Raw genomic sequence first — 14,348 nt, forward strand, 5'->3', positions numbered from 1 at the left:
TAATCATACTCACCAGGCCCCAGCACCTGTGTTCCTTCCCTAAACTGTACCACTGCTTCCACAGTTGGCACACCCCGTACACACAGCCAAGTCCCTTGTAAAAGGCAACAGTGCTATGTGTGCTTCTCATGTGGCCTGGGACCTTTCTCCAGTTGTGCTGCGTGGGCTCCCCTGCGACTCCTGATTCCTCCTCCAGTGGGTCTCCTGTGTGGGCTGCCTTTTCTTCTGTGGGCTCCGTCTTGCCGAGGGTCCCCATAGGACTGCCCCCCATGGGTTGAGTCGTCCTGGACCTTGCTGGTCCCCAGCAGCTCCACTTTTGTTTCACTGCAACTTCTGCCTTTGCCAATGCTTGTTGATAGCTTTTCCACGCCACTGACGACTGCAATCATCCATCCAGCGTGGGACGTCGACTGCATCCTCCAGGAACTCTTCACTGACTCCGGGGCTTCATTGATGACCATCTTCGTCCCACTGTCGACCAACTCCCGCAACCACAGACAGGTGGGTAGTGGCTCCTACCCCCACTGGACACTTCTGTGACTTCTGGACTTGGTCCCCTTCTTCCACCGGTCTTCCTCTTCAGGAATTTACAGCTGGTTTCTTGCAATCTTGTCTGGGTGTTGCATTATCTTCTGAAGTGTGCTGAACAACACTTTACCCTTTATTTATTGTAATAAACTCAAGCACACTGACACTCAGCACATGCCTCCATTGCGCACGCACTGCACAAACACATCTTTTATGTCATGTATTTCTCACAGGCATACATACACTCAGCATATGCATTCATCCCATAATTCCTACACAACACTGGTCTATCCCTGTACCAAACCTTTCTCAGGCACACATACATTCAGCACAGTCGTTACTCCTGCGCTGTGCAGCACTTAACATCTACTTGATATAGGCCAAGGGTGAGTTAAACACACCGCTGTGGAACTTTCAAAAAGGTAAGTGAGCTTCTAGGCTTCACTCCAGTGACTGGGTAAAAACGGCTTGTTCACTACTACTGATCACTACACAGGATGCTGCCCCCACTGCACTTGTGCTGCTTAACTCTTAGTTAAGGCAGTCGCCTTTGACCGCCATGAGTGTGGCTCCTTGGGCACCCCTCCTGGTCTAGCAAGACCTCAATCCGTGAGACAGGCTTGTGTCATGGTGCATATGCATGATGTCAATTCGCCTATTACATTGGGTATACAGGCGACCGTACAGGTGGGGAACTGTGCAGGGATACACATTCTTACATTTACAAGGGATCAACTGATTAATAGAAAAATAACCTAAAAATGCAGTACAGCATCTTAATCTTTCGTAGAAAACTTGGTACATTTTTTTGAAGGAAATAGAAAACGTTTCACAATATATAAAAGAATCTAATTCTAAGGAAGATAGGGGAAAGAAAGGACATAGTTATGATGTGGTTGTAGTATAATTGAAAGAAGGGAAAGATGAAAGAAAGCCAGAGGTAAAAAGAGGTGTCTAGTGGTGACAAATGTGTATGCTGGAGATAGGGAAGGATGTAGCATCTGGCTAGATTGAATGATTGTCCTGTGACAGAAACAAAATGGTATAGGCGCAAGAAAGCGGGCTGTTTTCAGGGGCATGTAAGGGGATTTGTATGTTAATTGAATGTGTGTGAATATAGTGACAACTTGGGTATGAGGTGGAGGAACGTACGAGGATGATTATGATAATGGTGTGGAAGTATTGGTTATGTGATGCTAATGAATCTTAGAAATATGTACATGGTTTTGGGGAATCGTATCACCCTCCAAAGCGGTTGGTGAACTTATGGGGCAAAGGGGTGCAAATGTGGGCATACTCTGCTTGTTATTTGCTAATAGCTAGAGATACATGGATCACGTTGGGAAAATTCGACCTTGTGGAAGCTGATTTCAACCCTGAGTAGTTTTGACAGGGAAAATTATCTATAATGGGATTTTTCTTGACTGAGTTGTCCTACAGTGGCACAAAGCAGCAAATACACTCCACAGGCAAGGTATACATATCTGAGAGAGCTAAGGCACTTCGGGACTGAAATGAGCAATTAGGATTAGGACCTGTTCTCTACATACATCACACCAACCTGGTATAGATAACTATTGGTAATGATTCAGATAGTTGTGAGAAGGAATATCTGGTGGTGTCCCTTTGGGGTTGTTTGAAGAAATACAATTACTAGACTGTTCTACAAAAGGGAGCCACGTCCAAGGCGTACAGTCAGAAAAGTTCAGTTGCTAAGAAAATTACTGAGGAAGGAGTTGACTAGGCTATGTGGTAATAATGTGATAGAACTGAGTTATCAGAATGGTTGAGTCCTATAGTCTTAGTGCACAAACTGAATTAAAAAATAAGTGTGTGGAGTTGAGACCTGAGCATATGCATATTGGCAGGCTGCCACTAACTCCACAGCATAAACAAAATGCTGGTAATAGGGAGAAATGCAAAGGTCTTCACATTCCTAGATTACTCACATTCTTAACTGCAAGTTATGCTATATCCGAAGTCAAAGGATTTGACATCTTTCATACTGTCTTAAGGGGCCTACCAATTTATGTCACGGTTGTTTGCATTATTATCTGGTTTATCGTGCCCTATCACTATTTGTGTTGGCTATCGAATAAGCTTCTCTCTTAATATTATTCCATGACAATGTGTTACTATGGGGATCTGACAAAGGAAGAACATGATGTTGTATTAAAGTTCCTAAGCATCTTAGAGACTAGTAGTTATAGACATGTGCAAGTTTTCTGTAAAGGGAGTTGAGTATCTAAACATATTGTGTCGGGTGAATAGGGGTAAGACTAAAGATGAAGCTAATTGAGGGAATCAATAAGGCCCAATATCTAAAAGATAAGAATCAGCTGTCCCTTCCTTCGCACTTGCTGAATACTATATCAAATTTGTGGACCATTTCTCAGAGCGAATGTTACCACTGTGAGTCCTGATAATGAAAGAGACAAGATTTGCGTAGTTCAGGAACTGTGAATAAGCATTTGCCGACATTAAACGGAACATGGTGAGCTCTGTAGATTTGAAGTCGTACGGCTCTCGTGACAGGTTGATCAGTGTCACATATGCCAGTATGAAAGGCCTGGGGCAGTATTAATGCAGTCAAAGGAAAAGTAAGAGTTATAGCATTTGCTCAAACTCTCAAGAGAGCATGTGCTCATTATTTGCACTAAGAATAGATCACTGACTATTGATTGATGTAGTTATGATGAAGAAAGCAAGTAGCGAAACCCCCACAAATTGCTTAATGGTTGTGTTATCTGGAAGAGTACTCATTTGACATTGTTCCAGGTGCATATAATATGAATGCCAACTGCTTGTCAAGACTACCCTTGGAAGCAGAAGTCTGCATGAGGCTTACAGTTGGATTGTGGTGGAAATATGCCAAACACATATAGGGTCTATTTCAGTGGCGGCCGGCAGCTTTGGGAGGGGGGCGGGCGGGGCCCACACACAAACACACACACACAGGCTAATTCTTTCACACACAGACACGCACGCACGCTCATCCATTAACAACACTCATTCCATTCAAACATACACGCACGCACCAAACATTCATTTTACAAGATCACACACATTCATTCTTTCACTCACGCACGCACGCACTCCCATCCATTAACAACACTCATAACACTCAAACATGCACGCGCGCACCAAACATTCAATGTAAAACATTACACACATACATACACACACACACACACTTACCTTTAGCCTCCGGGTCCCAGGAGGGATGGGACTGCTGCCTTCCCTCACTGGCTGACCTGAGGTCAGCCAATGAGGGAAGGCAGCAGTCCCAGCCTCGTCACAGAGTGGGATGGGGTCAGTGAGTCTGCTGACCCCACCCCACTCTGTGACGAAGTGTCACTGATTGACATTCGCCCTGGGCACTTCAGGGCTTAAACCTGAAGCGCCCAGGGAGAGTGTCAATGGGTGACGCTTTCCTCGTCACCCAGGGGAGGGCCTCGAGGCACCTTTGCTGGGCCGAGGAGGTCACGCCCATAAGGGTCGTGATCTCCTCAGCCCAGCAAAGTTCAGCTCAGGCAGCCAGGAGTCTGCGCAAATCGCGCATGTCTGCTCCTGGCTGCCTGACCTGAACATGAAGAGTGTCTGTCAGGCTGACCTTTGTTCAGCCTGACGGACACTCTTCATGGGGTGGGGGGGCGTGGCCCCTCCGCCCTAAAGGACGGGCCGCCACTGGTCTATTTCCCAAGATGAGTAGAAAACTAGTGTGAATAATGATATAGAATTGAAGAGTGATTGAGCTATTAGTAAATGGATATCTAAAGTGTTACACAAATAAAAGGCACAAAAACATGTGAATTTTAGAAATTAAAATGTAGTGCGGCCTTAATTGTCAGCGGCAAAAAGGTGTAGAACATAGAGTTAATAGGCGAGTGGTGCCATAAACATTGCGGCACAGATTGTAGTTGTTTCTTGGTGGGCAAGGAGGCATGTTTGCCAGGAAGAGAAGGGCTTTGTGGATTTTTGGAGGCCAGTAATGTAGTGGAAGACAAATGTGTGCATAGTGTGTGTTACCGGCGATTGAACACATGCTTTCAAGGACATTACTATTGTACCCATAGAATTGCTCAAACGGGCTGGCAAAAAGTTAGAATAGGCATGTTGAGCAATTCAGAAGTCATGAGTTGGATGGGACATATGTGATTGTCTTGCTAGATTATTTTTTAACTGTCGCACAAAGTTTATTTCTTGAGGGAAATAAAGTCCGTGAACGTGATGGATTTTTGAGAGGACAAACATAAGATTGTGTTGAGTGCATCTATCCTATTTTGATTAGTGCTGATTGCTGTTTGTGACTTTTGTTGAATACAATGTGATTTTTTCCTGTTATATTCTAAAGAGGTGGACATCAGTGCTTAATTTGAGTCTGTGGGGTCCGCGGACAATTATTTTTCCACATAAGATGTTTACTGAGACGAGAAAGTGAATAAGACGAGGAAGACGGAGATAAGACGGAAATACTGTCATAAAGGAAGAAAGAAGAAACCTGCAAGAGTGAGATAAAGGGACAGGGGAGCGTCTGGTAGTGAATTAAGACATGAAGTGGATTTAAGACTGCCCAGCCTTGGTATTTGGCGTGGCTACCTTACATTGCGCTGGCCACAGTGCCTGATCAGAGTTTTAAGCACCGTCACTCATGCTTTTACAAATTAAGCACTGGTGGATGTCCTCTATCTTGAGTAAATACTTCTTTTAATGAAGAATAGAAATGAAGTGTTAATATTCTAGAATCTAAGGTAGTGGTTTTGAGAGAAACCACTGCCAGGGCTGGATGTTGGTGTATTCGTTCTTCAGTAAAGAATATTTAAACTAGTGCTTTAAATGGAAATGTGGAAGTGAAGGTACTCTCTTTAGAGTACCTGTTTGCGCTTGAGAAGTTCCGGCACCCTCCTATTAAATGTATTGCAGTGGTGCTGAGAAGTGCAGGTACTCTCCCCTTCAAATTAAAGAAGTGCAGGTACTCAGTACTGGACAGTACCTGCTCATTTTAAAGCAACGACTTTAAATGGTACCTGAATGTGCAGCGTCATAACCAATGTCCCTTAGGGTGCAACCATGCAGGCAGAGGTGGTTCGAATCTCGGTTCATGTTCTGAAACCGTGATGGTTCTTGTTCTGAAACCGTGGTGGTTCTCATGGCCTTTCCTCCAGCACCCAAGAGCAGAGCCCAAGACGCCTCACAGTGCTGACATAAGAAGTATGGAAACCAGTAATCTTTTTGACGCAGCAGCCCCTAGCCCTATGTCACAAATTAACTACATTGGTCCCAAGGCGCCCATTCATGGCCATAAAGCAGTGAGCTTTACGGTAAGATTACGGAGTTTGAATAAGCAGACATCCTCCAAATGTTTTGCCATGCAGCTATTACCTCAAGGTTTGGTATGCATGGTGTAATTTACTACAGGTATATTAGGGCGTTAAATATATACATAATAAGAGTGAGATTATTTGACTGTGATGACACCTAGCCAGTGTTGCTATTTAACCAGCATTTCTTTGTTTAACGAAAGTTCAGATATATCCACACACCTTCAAAATGGATGTTATAGCACTATATACAAAAAATTCTAGGTGCAGGGGAAAGGTATGTGCACTTGGTTCATCTCATGATCTCAGGCGGGGCTCAGAGTAAGACTGTCTCTTTATGACTGATAGTTACATTAATGCAGCATTTTTGAAGTACCAACACATAGTCATTCAAAGGGAGATATCACGATTTGTTTGTAAAAATTCCTTTCCCATCTAGAGTCTATGGTAGGGCGTAGATGCCAGGGGAATGTGAAGCAACAAATCAAGCGCTTCTAGCACTGATCGACTTCCCCCATGGTTGCCTTGCATAGAAACGTATACTAATTAGACAGTCATCTAATGTAGTCTCTCTAACACGCGTGACTGCCGGTCTCCCGTTTGTCCTTCCACTCGAGGTATCGGCATAGCTTCACAGTTCGCTTTCATTATAAAATTCCCAAAGCAGTGTGCCTGTGCCTTTAATTCTAAAAGAAGGATAAATTACAAAGGCGCTGAGGCCGAGAGGCGATTTTCAAAACAATTCCGAATAATCGTGCGGTTTGGCATTTGTCGACATTTTCAAATACGGTTTATTTCATCTGGGGTAAAGCTATGAGTATAGTTTTTTTAATCAACCCAAAGGTTTCCTCAAGATTGGAACACTATGATCACGTGAATGTTGTTGTGCTCACCTCTTTAAGTTTGCGTCCATTCCTAGAGTTCAGCTTGTAAGCCTGGTTTCTGGTTAGCCCCCGGGGCTATTTTACAGATATGGTGTACTGTCCCACTCTGCACCATGGTACACTCTCGTCTGTGCGTGGAGTACGGACTGGGACAATGTGCCATGTCACAACAGATGTGCACTTCACGACCCATTCACCCTTTTAAGGGGCACTTCTCTGCTCGTGTCTGTAGCACAGGGAGGCTATTCCCTCCCCTGTCCCCCAGTGAACAGCCCCTTCGGATCTGTCCTGCTCATATGTAGCACGAGTGCAGCTCTATTACATAAGGGGCAGTGCAGGCACTTGCTGCCGTTTCTGTACTGCCAAAGTGCCGCAGGGGATCAGACAGCGGACGCGCAGACATCGCACCCCTGGGGCACTTAGTGTAATAGAGCCGCTGGTATTTTGGGTGATTTCACAAACGCATCGGTTCTGAAGATTAGCAACAGCAAATAAATGCTAGAAAGTGTACTTAGCAATGAACATAGACCATATCATTAAAATATAGTCTGTTTTACAGAAATCTGTGCTGCTGTTGATGGGGTAAAAAACCTGTCCCAAGTATACTTTTTAACCACGGGAGTACATGGTGTTTTGGGGTGATTATTCCTGCCCTTTTGGCTGCTACGAGGAGACATTTCGTCAGGAGACGACAGTCCTTGTTATGAAAAAAAAAATATATTTTTCAAATATTTATAAATCGGTTTCACAGCACTAGTATTTAAAGAGCCGTAGGTAGGCCATTGTGAGAGACCACTGCTAGAGACGAGTTGCAAAAGAAGAGGAAAGCCGAAAGAAAGTTGGAGATAATTGACCGCTTGAGTTGTCAACATAAAGCTGATGAGAAGGACTGAGACTTGCTAAAACAAGCTCTAGTGATAACATCTTTAATAATCTTTGTCTAGATGAGGTGTAAACAAGTGAACACTGTAGAACGTTTTCTGTTAGAATTGCTTTCTTCGGCTGACTCAATGTCATGGTGCTCAAGCAAATACTTTTACCACTCTCCGTTAAGTACAGGAAACTCTATTGTGTAATTTTTCATACATTTTAGCTTTCTGAATAAAATTCTACTGGAAGCTTTTAAAGGGTAGAGCTCTTCGAGAGGTAAGTCAATGGTGTGAGGAAACAAACTTCAAGCACCTACTTGTTGAAGCTCGAAACATGCTTTGTCATTTGGTTCCCTTTCTGAAAAATGGTTGAATGTAAAGGCATGCATTCACATGTACGAAACCTGAAGTTAAGCTAAAAAGAAATAATTGCACCCCAATTAAAATGAGCTTGAGCCTTCCTTTAAACAGGGGTCTTGTTGTGGTATGAGGTACGTGTGCCTTCCTAACAATCGATCAATTCAGAGGCGAGCATGCATTTAATCGGCTCCCGAAATGCTTTGGTTAATGAGCTGAAAATTAAAATGAACTGTTACACTTTTTAAAGCTCTCTTGATTTGCCTATTAATTAAGATAGGGTTTCACTTGCAGTGAATTAATAGCTATTCACAATCCACAAGTTTAAACGCATTGGTGTGCTGTACTGGAAAACTAATATTTTCGGAATAGGCTACAAATGTTTGCAGATTCACTGTTTCGGTGTTTTTTAATGTTATGCAGTGTGTTAGGCACCTTCCTATCCCACATAATACTCAAGTAATTGTGAGTATCTGATGTATTTGAACTGCTCATATTAAATGTCTTTGTACATTTTGGGTAGCTCTTTTCTACTGTTTGAACTGCTGTTGACCTTTAAGGCCCCAGACCAAATATGTTTTTTTTATGTGGAAAACGAGATCTTCAGTTTTATAAACTATCTTTGCCTGAAGCCATTGTTGTTCTTGCTATGTGGTATGCTTTTCCAGTGAAAAACATCAGTAAGCTTAACCTTTTAAGTTAACCACTGTCTGCGGTCAAATGATTTTTTAAACAAAGTAATAGGAAGGTGTGATCCATTCAGAATTTTAGATTTAGATCATTTGTGCATGTGGTTTCAACTCTCTTCATTTGAAATTTAGTCACGCATAATTTAGTCTTCTGATACTGCTTTGCCAGTGTCCACTAGTCAAGTTAAGCAGTTGTAATCTAGAATAGACATTCAGTTAAACATTGCCTACCAAAGTCTGAATTCAGACTTAGTTTTTAGGGTCGAGCGCATGCGTTTCGCTAGCGAGACGCTTTAGGAATTAAAAAGGGCTCTGAGCCCAGTCCACGTCATGTCAGTGTCTTTCATTGGTTCGTGGGCTTGCCTGTTAGAATCTGCTTGATTTCATTAGTGGAAGGCATGCATACGTTTTCCGGTGGTTAGCCCTCCCCGAGCGCATCGACCAAGTGCAGAAAAGATACGAGGTTTGCTGTTTTCCGTCCGGTTCGTGTACTACTTTTTCTCTATTTTCGCAGCGCGATCTCTCTTGGCAGAAGTCGAGCGCTTTGCATAATATTGACCATGTTACACAGTTACTTGCAATTTTCCGATTACTGACATGGTTTATGTGGGAAGAAAAGTCAGGTTAGGAGTTTACAACGCTATTAGCTCTAACACGAGCAAACGCGAGACCTGTTGCATTGCAAATGCTTGTTTGATTTTGGTGATAGCATTGTCATCCATGGAGCTGAAGATCATTCTCAATAATACTGTATTTGTTTTTGTCTTCCTTTACTAAAGGGAACAGATCTTGCGTGTGAAAGCGGAGGAGGACAAAATCCCTCTGCTCGTTGTAGGCAACAAATCGGACTTAGAAGAGCGGAGACAGGTGCCAGTGGAAGAGGCAAGAGGCAAAGCAGATGAATGGGGTGTGCAGTATGTTGAGACATCAGCAAAAACAAGAGCAAATGTAGACAAGGTATGAACGTATGCAATTTTCTGTGGTTTTGTATGTAATTATTAAGTCATCTTCTGCTGTGTTCAAAAGGATCGCTATGCTCCATGTCCTGTGTCCGATTCTATGGCATTACCCTGTCTTCTCCCTCAGTTTAACTTTTGTCAAAAGATGCTGGATAGAATTGTTCCTCACAGGCTCTCACTGAGTATGAGTCTGGGGGCTGAAAAAAAGGCCTAATGGGGAGGAGAGTCAATATAGGGCAGGAAGTTAGGCTTGGGAGCAAGTGCAAGACATTGATTTGTATAATTTTAGGCTGGTAAAAATACAGATCCAATAGGCAGTCAGGAAAAGTAACTCCAGTTCTAATACATAGAAAACAGCAGAAATTACGGCTAGCTTGCCTTTCGCTATTCCGACTTTGAGATCTTTGATAATTTAGTATAGATTGTGAAATGTATTGAGTAAGAAAGTATGCGGACAGAAGAGAAGGCATGAAGTGGACAGGAGTCATTACAGGATGGGAAGTCAGTCAATAACTTTATTTGGTCTCATTCAGACCATAAAAGTGCAAAAAATACATGAATACATTCATCAGTTAATCAAAACAAAATACATGGTGATTTGTTAAAAACGAAATGCAAGCTAAACAAGGTTAAAACAAAACAGACATGTTGTGCAAATTGGTTGAAGGTGTAAACCGTCTAAGACTGAGACAGTTTATGCGTAACTAGCCCCTCTAAAAACACGATCAATGCTGGAGCGAGTCGTAATAAAGTGCATACCAATTAAATCTACCTGGCCGAACAGGGCGCCAAACAATGAAAAGTCACCTGACATCAATGAAGTGCATACTAAATGACTGATGAGGACGACCCAAGTCCATAATTCTCCGCAGCCTAGACTGGTGCCCGTTAAAAACAATGTCATAAAAAAACTAACAATGTACAATAAAATGCATTACATTTACATACATGAAAACCAGCGAGTCACAGAACAGCCGTCATCATCCTAAACTGTGTTAGGTCCACCATTTGAATCATAAAAGCATGTATGATGAAATGTAAACCCCAAATATCATAAAATTGTGCAAAGAGAATACATTTGCAAACTCTTGCCCAGAAATAAGCAAGCTATCAAAAAAATTCAAAACTATATCCCATATGGCTTCCAAAAGTCCATGGTAGCTGTAAAAAAAAGCTTTCAACAGCAAAACCAGAAACCGCAAATTGTAAATGGTTTAGGTCATAACTATATAACATAAGAAGCTCATAGTTAGAAAATAGGGCTGGAAAAGTATAACCAGGCACACACCATAGATATTTACAGAAGACTATAAGGTACATTATGGATTTAATTAAAACATTATCACAAACATATTATAATAGAGCGGTCTATAATCATTCAAAACCCATTACCATATGACTTCCGTAACTTTATAGCGGCCCTGATGAAACTCAAACAGCATAACAGATTTCTGGTGAGGCAGCAGATTGCACTTACCTCAGGCCTTGTTTATATGACAAAGAGCATATGTTTTAAAATAGGTCGAAGAAAGTATCCCCGTAACACAGAATAGAGTTTACAAAAAAGCATAAAGTGCATCATAGATTGAATTGAAACACTGTTGCAAGGACAACAAGATCAAATAGTTACTCTTGAACTGGCCATTGGAAAAGCAACCAGATGATTAATTAAATTGAGCCTCAGCCTTGTCATGTAAAACCTATGCTGGGGAGTAGTTAGCCATGTCAGGTACAAATTCATCCCAGAGATATTATCAAACTGCATGAAATTCAACACAGAAACCATGTAAGAGCCTTTACCATATGTCCTTTTTCATTATAAGAGAAATAACACCTTGTGACGCATTCTTTGAACTGGGGGCAAATCTTAACAGGAGAATCAAAAAATGGATTCAGGCCAAAATCATAAAATTATCTTTTTATATGTCAGCCACGGGATGGCATGCCAATTGTCTAACTTTTAACAATCTGCTAAAACCAGGTGGAAAAACTCAGCCTTTGGGGTACCCCATATTTTTATCCCTAGCAGCAATGGTACAATACCTACAAAGTCCTCAATATAATCCACTCCTAGCTCAAGATGGAGAATAAAACCTGATGTACCTTGTGTTAGTGCTAATAGGTGACAGAGGAATTTATTCTCAACACCTTGCAGTCGCCCTGGTGATACACAGCCCCACACACCAGCACCATACACCCCAAGTGAGATGCATTTACTTCTTTACATCTGAACAAATTCCCTAATAGTTTTACAGCCAAGCCGGTTAGCAAATCTAGATACAGCGTCACAGCTTGCCCCCATTTTAAGTACTCGTTGGGCTATCAGTCTCTCGTAGGACCCATGGGCATCAAACAGAATACTCGAATAACAGAAGAAAGGTACTTTCATTATTATTTTGTTCCCGCTATGAAGAAGGCCTTCTATTTTTGTAGCTTTGAGGCCACAGGTCAATATAAATGATTTCTGGAAGTTGACTTGGAGTTTTAATTTGGACATAAAATCATAAAACCCATTCAGCAGATTTTGAAGACAGTTAGCGGTTAATGCCAAAAAAACACCATCATCTGCATAAAGAAGGACCGAGATCGCCTGTAAGCCAACTCAAGGGATGTCCAGACTATATGGTTCTAAGAAGGTACCTAGAGAATTGATATATAATAAAAACAAAAAAGGTGTGAGAATACAGCCCTGTCTCACACCTCTGGATACCTCAAATTGGTTTCGTACATTCCCCAGAAAGTGTGTAGTATGCACCTTTATAGATGTACCTATATTCAGGTGTTGCACCAAATCCACTAGTGTATGATCGATTCCTGCCTGGTCCATTAGGCCCCATAAAATTGCCCGGTCCACTAGGTAAAAAGCACAGGAGAGGTCCATAAATGTCATATAGAGGGCACCTCTATACTGACCTTCTTCCCCCAGATGAGGGTCAAATTTAGGGCCTGCTCCACTGTCCCCAAGTAAGATCTAAAACCATATTGTAGCAGTGAAAAGAAGGCAGAAGACTTGGTTCAAGTCTCTAATTTTTTTATAATTACCAGACCAAGAATCTACACTGTGGATCTAACAAGGAGATCGGACGATAAAACATAGGTGAGCTTCAATCTCCTTTTTTTAAAAAATAGGAACAATAATAGCCTCTTTTCATGAATCCTTGACAGCCGCCCGGAGGACTTTAGTCAATAGTGGGGCCCAATAATCAATATTATGTTTTTTTTACAAATCAGTTAGGACCCCATCTGGTCCTGGGGGCCTTAACATTAACTGCACTCTGGATCGCATTAACAACAGAAACGTAGTTAATGAGACCAGCTAGCCATTCCTCGCTTACTGTAGTATGTGAAGGGATTAGAACTTCCCGTTGAGTATCTGAAGCTTCCCCAGGATTAAAAATAGCGGAAAAGTGATCAATCCAATCCTGAATGCTAATATGGCACTCAATTCCGGAAGAAAAATCTTCAGTAAAAAGCGGACAATTAACAATCTCCCCAAAAAATTTACCATCTTTTAACTTGACCGCTTTATCTAGAGCCTCCCAAACCTTAATCCTGAACTCATGTTTCCCTTTCGATAAGGCTTGTTTATAGGCCCTTCTAGTGCTGTGTGTGGTCTCTGGGTTGCGTGGCCTATGGGCAGTGGCCTTTTTAAGCGCCACTGTGCACCCACGATTAAACCAAGATTTTGTTGGGCGCTCACTTATCTGTATTTTAGAAATTAATTTACATGCTACTTCACTGCTAATAGTATGAAAACTCTGGAGAATGTCTTCAGGGGGCCTGTCTAGGGACAGACAGGACAAAAAAATAATGCGCCCTATTTCTGATTAGATTATTGAGAAAGACATCCGGGTTGACGTTATTCCATTTTAGAGAACCCCTTTATTTGCCTCGTAGGCAGTGGGTAGACAAGTGGCACTTATCGGAGCTGCGTGATAATTACCAACCAAACAAATGTGGATAGATTTGTGGTCACTAAAAGGTAAACACTGCACTTTAAAATATCTGAAGTTGTTTACCAAAATAGAGGCTATAAGCATGAAATCAGTCGTGCACCCTGTAAATGTAGGTAGCCTAACATCATTTTGATCCAATATATCTGAAGTGTCAACCAAACTATAACGCAGGATTAGTCTGTTTAGTGTTTTGTCCTACACAGAATATGAAAAATGGCCACTATCATTCTCCTGTGAATCAGAAAACCCACGAACAAATGCGTTCCCCACTAAACTGAGATTTTGTGATATTAAAATCACCTGCCCACATTAATGAAATAGCTCTCTCTTGTCTGCTGTAAAATGCTTCAAATGTCTCCTCCAAGTTTTCAACAGTCTCTGCTGTTTTTTAAACAAAATCATTATAATAAAAAATAATTAAAATCACGTTTACAACTTTAGCTTTTTTCAAGTACAAGATTTGAAAGTTGGGGGTAGAAGCTATACCTTAACCTTCAAGTTATTTAATACACAAGATAGAAAGAGCACTAAAACCCCCCTTCCCTTTTCCAGCCGCGATGGAAGAGCCGGTGAGCAGTAAGATATGTACCCATTTAATGTATCAGATTTAAAGGCCCATGTTTTCTGACGGCCTATGATGTCAAAGTTGCCAATATAACTCAGCCAGTCCTCGTTAAGGAGTTTATCTTGAACCCCTGCCACATTCCAAGATAAAATCTGCAAACCCTGGATGTTTTCTATACAACTTATATCAGAATTCGTTTCTGAGGGTGGCTCATCTGAAA

The 14,348-nt window shown here is 41.8% G+C and overlaps 1 protein-coding gene across 1 annotated transcript in view; it reads left to right on the forward strand.

Annotated features, from left to right (window-relative positions):
• RALB (RAS like proto-oncogene B) overlaps positions 1–14,348 on the forward strand; it is a 210,043-nt gene that overhangs the window by 175,589 nt on the left and 20,106 nt on the right. The window contains exon 4 of the mRNA XM_069224620.1: positions 9,428–9,605. Coding sequence (XP_069080721.1) covers positions 9,428–9,605 — 178 coding nt within the window. The remainder of the gene's footprint in view (positions 1–9,427; positions 9,606–14,348) is intronic.

The sequence above is a fragment of the Pleurodeles waltl genome, chromosome 3_1, assembly GCF_031143425.1.
Source record: "Pleurodeles waltl isolate 20211129_DDA chromosome 3_1, aPleWal1.hap1.20221129, whole genome shotgun sequence".
Taxonomy (NCBI): domain Eukaryota; kingdom Metazoa; phylum Chordata; class Amphibia; order Caudata; family Salamandridae; genus Pleurodeles; species Pleurodeles waltl.